General features: G+C 53.0%; 1 protein-coding gene across 1 annotated transcript in view; it reads left to right on the forward strand.

Moving 5' to 3' along the window:
• Nucleotides 1-7,175, forward strand: part of ABCB9 (ATP binding cassette subfamily B member 9) — a 35,378-nt gene extending 28,203 nt beyond the window's left edge. Inside the window, exons 11-12 of the mRNA XM_021706727.1 lie at nt 1,980-2,116; nt 6,636-7,175. Coding sequence (XP_021562402.1) covers nt 1,980-2,116; nt 6,636-6,896 — 398 coding nt within the window. The 3' untranslated portion in view covers nt 6,897-7,175. The remainder of the gene's footprint in view (nt 1-1,979; nt 2,117-6,635) is intronic.
• The last annotated feature ends 1,803 nt before the right edge of the window (nt 7,176-8,978 follow it).

Raw genomic sequence — 8,978 nt, forward strand, 5'->3', positions numbered from 1 at the left:
CCCGCGGGCTCAGGCAATCCACTCACCTCAGCCTCCCAAAGCGCTGGGATTACAGGCTAAGCTACCGAGCCCAGCTATTTTTAAAAATTTAATTCTTGAAAAAGAGAAATTCTGGCTGGGTGCTGTGGCTCAGCCTGTAATCCCAGCACTTTGGGAGGCCGAGGTGAGAGGATTGCCTGAGCCCACAGGTTCGAGGCCAGCTGGGGCAACTTGGTGAGACCTCATCTCCACAATAAATTACAAAAACTAGCCAGACGTGGTGGCGTGCGTCTGTAGTTCTAGCTACTTGGAAGGCTGAGGCAGAAGGACTGCCTAAGTCTAGCAGGTGGAGACTGCGGTGGCCGAGAGTGCCCCTGCACTCCAGCCTGGGTGACAAGAGTGAGACTCCAACTCAAAAAAACAAAAAGAAAAAGAGAGATTCATATGGTTCAAAAACTTTTAAATATATAAAAAGATTTACAACAAAAAGTTTCATCCCTGTCTCTATTCACAGTTTTCTCCTGACTGGACCAGAACTTCTTTGATTATGTGTCCTTTTGGAGTTTCTTTTTTCTTTTTCTTTCTTTCCTCCCTCCCTCCCTTCCTCTCTTTCTGCCAGGGTCTCACTCTGTTGCCCAGGCAGGGGTACAGTGGCACGATCACAGCTCACTGCAGCTTCACCCTGCTGAGCTCAGGCAATCCTTCTGCCTCAGCCTCCCAAGTAGCTGGAAGTATAGGTGCATGCTACCACACCTGCCTAATTTATTTAATTCTTGTGAAAGTGAGGTCTCGCTACGCTACGCAGGCTGGTGTCAAACTCCTAGACTCAAGCAGTCCTTCCACCTCAGCCTTCCATAGTGCTGGGATTGCAGATGTAAGCCTCTGCACCCGGCCTGGAGTTTCCTTATGCAAATATTAATATGTATTTTTGTTCCTGCCCTCTGGCCCTTTTACAGGAAGAAAATACTACCTTGTATCCTGCACCTGGCTTTTTTCTACTTAGCGCTACATCTTAGTGACCTTTCCATAGTAATGTGTGAAGAGCCGCTTTTTCCTCCTTTTCCTCTTCCTCCTCCTCTTCCTCCTTTTTCTCTTCTTTTTCAGTCCTAGTATTCCAGTGTATAAGCATTTATAATAATTTACTGACTCAGTTTCCTGTTGGTTTTTGCAGTAACAGTGCTGTGAGTCCTGCATGACCCATGCCTGTGCATTGTGCATGGGAGCAGGCTGGTCTGTAGGGACATGCCCATGAGGGGGCTTGCTGGCACCGGGCTGTGCATCTGTGGTTTTCATATGCAGCCTTGCCCAGCGCAGACTCACAGACCTAGGGTCATGAGCCAGCTGTTACTGCAGCCATAGGGATCACTCCAAGTCCATTTCGCCAGGAGGGTGGGAGAGCATCTGTCTCCCCACAGCCTCCCCTGTTTGGGGTATTACCAAACATTTGGGTTTCTGCCAAATGAATGGGTAGAAATTGGTAACTTGGTGTCAGTTTGCTTGCAGGAGGCTAGGTGTGGTGGCTCAAACCTGTAACCCCAGCACTTTGGGAGGCTGTGGGAGGATTGCTTGAGCCCAGGAGTTCAAGACCAGCCTGGGCAACATAGTGATAGTCTCCCTGTTTCTGGAAAAAAAAAAATTAGCCAGGTATGGCGGCATGTGTCTATACTCCCAGCTGCTCACTTAGGAGACTGAGGCAGGAGGATTGCCCAAGTCTAGAAGTAGAGACTGCAGTGAGTCATAATCATGCCACCATACTCCAGTCGAGTGAGACCTTGACTCAAAAAAGAAGTGCATGCAGGCTAAATTTGCAAGCCCCTTATTAATGGGGTGGGAAGTGGCATTTCATGAACTTTTGAGCTGCTGGTCGATCCAACCAGTGGCCCTTTAGAACTTTTCCTGGAAAGCCAGGCTCCTTGGCAGCAGGGCGAGCCCTCTCCCTCTTCCCCAGGGTTGCTGGGCCTCACCTACTGCTAATTTGCTCCTGTGGCTCCACCATGCAGAGACAGGGGAGAAGGGCGCCCAGCTGTCCGGTGGCCAGAAGCAGCGGGTGGCCATGGCCCGGGCTTTGGTGCGGAACCCACCAGTCCTCATCCTGGACGAAGCCACGAGCGCTCTGGACGCCGAGAGCGAGTACCTGGTAAGTCACGGCGTGGCGGGTATGACAGGGCAGGGTTGCAGCTCTAGGTGGCCACAGTCCCCCCTCACCCAGCAGAGGAGTGCTTAGAGAGGGCCCAGGGCTCTCCCAGGCATAAGCTTCCTGGCCTGGTGAGTTCCTGGTATCGAAGGAAGGGAGCCAAGGGGGAGGAGACCCGGGGCCTGGTCACTCTGGGCCCATCCTCCAGGCAGAACCAAAACTGTATGACACAGGGCAAGAGAAGTTCCAGAATCAAAGACTTGGACCAAAAGCTCCACTTCACAGTTTAAACTGCGTGGCCTGGAGTTAGCTCTCTCCCTCCCTGAGACTCAGTTTCATCGGCCAAGAGAGTCCAATAGCCTGTCTGTAGATGCCTGGAGACTGTAGTCTATCCACGGACTGATTAATTCCTTATGCAGACAGTCACAGAGCTCTCAGGCCCTGTTCTAGGCTCTGGGGTCACAGTGGTAAGCTACACAGACAAAGACCCCCTCCCCGTGGTATTTCCATTCCAGTGGGGAAGACAGATAATAAACAAGGAAACAAGCATGCGTTCAGCCTGTGGCCCATGCTACCAAGATATTGAAGCAGGCCCGGGATCACTGGAGCTTGGGAAGGGTCACCGTTGTCAGAGGTAAACACAGCTGGACATCAGTGCACACTGAAAATATTCTGTGCAGTAACTACTGCCAGTAGGGAGAGAGCCACGCCTGTGCCAGTTTGGTGGTGACAGACATCTTTTTTCTTTTTTGTTTTGAGTTGGAGTCTCACTGTCGCCCAGAATGGAGTGCAGTGGCATGTTCACAGCCACCGCAGCCTCAACCTGCTGGGCTCAAGCGATCCTTCCACCTCAGCCTTCCAAGTAGCTGGAACTACAGATGCACACCACCACACATGACTAATTTTTTTATTTACTGTAGAGATGAGGTCTCACCAAGTTGCCCAGGCTGGTCTTGAGCCCTGGGCTCAGGCAATCCTCTCGCCTTTGCCTCCTAAAGTACTGGGATTATAGGCGTGAGCCACCGCGCCTGGCAGTAACGGGCATCTTTTTTTTTTTGATTCAGAGTCTTACTCTGTTGCCCAGGCTGGAGTGCAGTGGCACGCTCATGGCCACCATAGCCTCGACCTGCTGGGCTCCTGCAATTCTTCCGCCTCAGCCTTCCAAGTAGCCGGAACTACAGGCACATGATACCACACCTGGCTACTTTTTTGATATATTGTGGAGATGAGGTCTCCCCAAGTTGCCTAGGCTAATCTCAAACCCCTGGGCTCAGGCAATCCTCTTTCCTCAGCCTCCCCAAGTGCTGGGATGACAGGCTTGAGCCACTGTGCCCAGCAACGGGCATCTTAAATGGAGAAAGAGGAAGGAGAGAGAGCAGAGCTCCAGTGAACACTGGCGAAGGGTGATCCATGTGCGTCTAGCCTGTGTCTAGCTGGCAGTTATAGAAGTTAGGACTCCATCCTCACAGAAAGATTGGGAGTCAGGGGCTCTAGCCTTCCTTATGATTCAGTTTCAAGGGAATGTCTCTTGGGTTCTTAAGGGAGACACTCCTGGGCCAGGTGCGTTGGCTCACACCTATAATCCCAGCACTCAGGAGGCTGAGACAGGAGGAGCGCTTGAGGCCAGTAGTTTGAGCTTGGGCCACAGAGTGAGGCCCCATCTCTACAAAAAAAAAAGATTAGCCAGGTATGGTGACATGCACCTGTAGTCCCAGCTACTCAGGAGGCTGAGGCAGGAGGATCACTTAAGCCCAGGAAGTCAAGGCTACAGTGAGCCATGATTGCACCACTTCATTCCAACCTGGGCAACAGAGAGAGACCCTGGCCCTAAAACAAATAAATAAAAATAAGAGCTGGGCTCGGTGGCTCAGCCTGTAATCCCTCGCTTGGGGAGGCTGAGGTGAGTGGATTGCCTGAGTCCGCGGGTTCGAGACCCACCTGGGCAGCGAGACCTCATCTCTACAATAAATGAAACAATCAGCTGGACGTGGTAGCACGTGCATGTAATTCCAGCTACTCGGAAGGCTGAGGTGGAAGGATCGCTGGAGCCCAGCAGGCGAGGCTGCGGTGGCCGGGAGCAGCCACTGCACTCCAGTCTGGGTGACAGAGTGAGACTCCAACTCAAAAAAAAAAAAAGAAAAGAAAATGAGAGCCACTCCTGAGTTGTAAGAGATACATAGACATCTCAAAGAACTAGAGAAAGGGTTTACAGTTGTAAGCCCATTTTAGTAAAGGTTCCACAGGGGCAGTCAGGGGCCTATTGGCAGGTGTTGGCTGAAATAAACAGTAAATTCTCCTGGTCACAGTGAGCTTTCTCAGGCAGACATTTTAATAGAGACTGGGTTCATCTAGGGATTTGGCCTTTTTTTTTGAGTTGAGGTCTTACTCTGTTGTCCAGGCCAGAGTGCAGTGGCATAATCACAATTCACTGCAGCCTTGCCCTCCTTGGCTCAGGCAATCCTTCTGCCTCAGCCTCCCAAGCAGCTGAGATTACAGGTGCATACCATCACGTCCAGCTAGTTTTTTGTTTCTTGTAGAGACAAGGTCTCACTATATTGTGCAGGCTGGTCTTGAACTCCTGGGCTCAAGCAGTCTTCTCACCTCTGCCTCCCAAAGTGCTAGGATTACAGGTGTGAGCCACTGTGCTTGACGGAATATGGCTTTATGCTACTAAAAGCTGTGCTGGAGTGTTGTCATCTCAGCACAGAGATTTAGATGGGGTCATTATGTGCCACAAGTTCTGTGGTTCTCACCAATAAAACCAAGGCCATCAGGTATCATTTGAACTGAGACCCGAAAGCAGAGGAGCTGGCTGTGGGGCACCGTGGGATTGCGAGCATCCCAGGAAGACAGGCTAGTGGGTGCAGAGGCCCCGAGCAGGGAGGGGCCTGACAAGTTCAAAGTCAGGAGAAGAGGTCAGCGTGAATGGCGGGTAGTGGAAGATGAGAGAAAGGCAAGGTCACAGTCACAGGGAGACAGACTCCTCAGGCCCTAGTAAGGAGTTTGGATGTTTTGTGAACATTAGCAGACTATGTTTTTTAGAGCAGTTTTAGATTTAAAGAAAATTGAGCAAAGCCGGGCTCGGTGGCTCAGCCTATAATCCCGTGCCTTTCGGAGGCTGAGGTGAGTGGATTGCCTGAGCCCGCGGGTTCGAGACCCGCCTGGGCAACTTGACGAGACTTCAGCTCTACAATAAATAAAAAATTAGCCGGGCGTGGTAGCACGCGCCTGTAGTTCCAGCTACTCGGAAGGCTGAGGTGAAGGGATCACCAGAGCCCAGCAGGTCGAGGCTGCGGTGGCCGGGAGCGGCCACTGCACTCCAGTCTGGGCGACAGAGTGTGTCTCCAACTCAAAAAAAAAGAAAATTGAGCAAAAAGTACAGCATTCTCATTTATTCCCCTTGCAGCATTCCTCTTCCCTGATTGTTGACATCTTACATTAGTTACACTTGTTACCGTTAATGAGTCCATATGAACACATTGTTATTCACTAAAATCCATGGTTTACTTAGGTGTCACTCTTAGTGTTGTATAGTGCCCTGGATTTTTTTGTTTGTTTGTTTTTTCTGAATCAGAGTCTTACTCTGTCATCCAGGCTGGAGCGCAGTGGCACGATCATGGCTCACCACAGCCTCGACCTCCTGGGCTCAGGTGATCCTTCCTCCTCAGACTCCCAAGTAGCTGGGACTACAGGCGCATGCCACCACCCCTGGCTAATTTTTAAAAATTTTTTTAATCTTTTGGCCCAGACTGGTCTTGAACTCCAGGGCCCAAGCAATCCTCCTGCCTCGGCCTCCCAAAGTGCTGGGATTACAGGTGTGAGCCACTGAACCCAGCTAAAGTTTGGATTTTATCCTACGTGGGATAAGAAACCATTGGAGGGTTTGGAGCAAGAGTTTAACAAAAACAGATTTTAAAATTTTAAACTCATGTGGGGAATAGCCAAGGGGCTGAGATAGGAAAAGGTAGAGACATCCAGGTGAGATGGGACCGTGGGAAGGGCATGACGAGGGAGATTTGGGCAATACAGCAAAGGTAACCACTGAGGGTGCTGCCTACTTTTGCTGACCTGGGCTTTGGGGCTGACAGTGATACTTTTAACCCAGGTGAAGGTTAGAGAAGGAGCTGGAAGACAAGAGGGCCAAGTTAGGAACTGATATACCCATTCACCAAGCACCTCCCTTGTGTGGGGCTCGGAACTCTGTCTCCCTTCAGTAAAGACCCAGGAAGCAGGTCTTGTTCCAGCCCTCGCGTTACAAATGAGGAACTGAGGCCTGGCATGCTGGCTCACGCCTGTAATCCCAGCACTTTGGAAGGCCAAGGCGGGAGGATCACTTGAGTCCAGGAGTTCAAGACCAGCCTGGGTAACACATTGAGACCCCGTCTCTACAAAACAAAAACAAAAAAACAAATGACGGCTGAGTCTCGGGTTAAACACGAGCTCACAGGCAGTCGCGTGGAGCGGGGTCGTGGGTGGCCAAGGCCATGCCGTGTGCGACTAGGACCCCTCCTGTCTCCCCCAGATCCAACAGGCCATCCATGGCAACCTGCAGAAGCACACGGTGCTCATCATTGCGCACCGGCTGAGCACTGTGGAGCGGGCGCACCTCATCGTGGTGCTGGACAAGGGCCGCGTCGTGCAGCAAGGCACCCACCAGCAGCTGCTGGCCCAGGGCGGCCTCTATGCCAAGCTGGTGCAGCGGCAGATGCTGGGGCTCGAGCCCGCCATGGACTACACAGCCGGCCACAAAGAGCCTCCGGGCAACGGCACTCACAAGGCCTGACCGGCAACCCCTGCCTCTCCCAGTGGGGCAGAGGCCCTGGTGCCCACACAGCAGGTGTGCCCGTGGCGGCCCCGGCAGCCCCCAGCTGCCCTCCAAGCCCAGGCCCACAGCACTGGAGGGCGATGCCACATCCCACGGATCACCGCTTCCTGCATCTTGCCCCTGGTTCCTCCCCATTCCCGGGGCACCACCTGCCCCCGCTGCCGTGAGCCACCCCCCGCCCCACGGGCCTCCCCAGGCTCCTGCACAAAGACGGAGCCACCTTTTTAAACCCAGATCCTACCAGGTTTTTTACTGCTTGATTTGATGCACCCCAGTCAAGTCCTAGATTTCCAAAACATTTTTCTAATTGGGAGTCATGGTGGGCAAGTTCACCAAGATGTTCTAGAAACTTCTGAGCCAGGAATGAATGGCCCTTTCTAATAGCCTTGGGGATGTCAGGAAAGAACTGGGCCTTTTCCCTTTTGCCCCTCCAGAGAAGGGGCTTTCCCGTCCCAGAGGGAGACACCGGGAATGAGACTTTCTGTCTCTTCCCCTTCCTAGCTCTGTGAGTCAGGTCAAGGGTAGGCAGGGAGCATGGGTGGTGTCTGCCTGCCATCGCCCCCGTGGCCCTGCCAATCTGAGCCAGTCTCACTGTGAACCACTACGAACCTCAACCGGGGGGGTGAGGGGCTGGCCAGGCCTGGCGGGGCCTCGGGGGTGCCCCCAGTCTGGCACCCAGTGCTTTGGCCCCTTGGCTCTGCCCTGCCCCCGGCTGGCAGCCTCCCTCCCCCACACCCACACCTGCCACCCTACAGTTTGGAGGCCCTTCGGATGTCTGTGAGATGCGTTCTCTGTCTGGGGGATGGGACGGTGGCAAAGCCCAGGGTCTGGCTTTGCCGGGGGTTGCAAAATGTTGGGAGAACCCAGTCAATAAAGTGTACTACCTCTGACCCATGACCTCTGACCTTGCTTGAGCAATCTATCCCATCGCCTGGTTAGGTTTTTCCACCAGACCCGGCCCTGCAGAGTGGAGTTGCAGAGAGACTTTGGGAGGTCCAGGACCTCTCCACAGCAGCTGGGCACCCTTGCCCAGACTCCTCCTAGCCCCACCATCCCTAGCACAGACATGTCTGCTTCTGTGTCTCTCCTAGGGCTCATGCAGGGTGATGGAAATCCATCCCCTCTAAATCCCTGGGACTTCTGTGCCTCTCAGGACAGCTGAGGCCCAGCAAATGCCACCTGTTCTTTTACATCAGGGCCTGGACCCCCACGCCCACCGGGAGAGCCCATGGCCCGAGCAGCATTACCCAGCGGGACAGCTGATCAAAGAGAGGCCTAGGCCTGGGCACAGGAAGACCTTGTGGCAGTCCCTCTTACTTGTTGAGCTTTGGAGAAGCCCGGAGTCCCAGAGGAAGACTTTTTACCAACCAGTGGATGAGTGTTTCGGTATTTTAACTATTGGAACAGTCACACCGCGTGTACCACGGCTCGGAGACAGCCATGCGCTCATTTTCCTGCTAAATAAACCGAGTCTAAGCCCCAGCCTGTGGCCTGCTCAGCCCCCTGCATGACCTCAGGGGCTTAGACCTGCCTTGACCATCTTCTCTGTTCAAGATTGTCTGGCTCTGTCCCCAAGAAGCCATTTTTGGCTTTTGTACTGGGTCCCACAGCAAGAACGTGCTTGGGCCTAGGCTGGGTTTCAGATAGAATCAGAGACACCAGTTACTTTGCGTCCAGTTCCATTTAGTTCTTTGGGTTTTGTTTTGTTTTGTTTTGTTTTTGAGTTGGAGTCTCACTCTGTCGCCCAGACTGGAGTGCAGTGGCCGCTCCCAGCCACCGCAGCCTCTACCTGCTGGGTTCCGGCGATCCTTCCTCCTCAGCCTTCCAAGTAGCTGGAATTACAGACATACGCTACCATGCCTGGCTGATTTTTTGATTTATTATAGAGATGAGGTCTTGCTGCCCAGGTGGGTCTTGAACCCGCAGGCTGAGGCAATCCACTCACCTCAGCCTCCCAAAGGCACGGGATTACAGGCTGAGCCACCAAGCCTGGCTAGTTCTTTGGGGTTTTTTGGTTTTTTTTTAGTTGGAGTCTCACTC

The sequence above is a fragment of the Carlito syrichta genome, unplaced genomic scaffold (assembly GCF_000164805.1).
Source record: "Carlito syrichta isolate Samal-C Ts95f unplaced genomic scaffold, Tarsius_syrichta-2.0.1 Scaffold315955, whole genome shotgun sequence".
Lineage (NCBI taxonomy): Eukaryota > Metazoa > Chordata > Mammalia > Primates > Tarsiidae > Carlito > Carlito syrichta.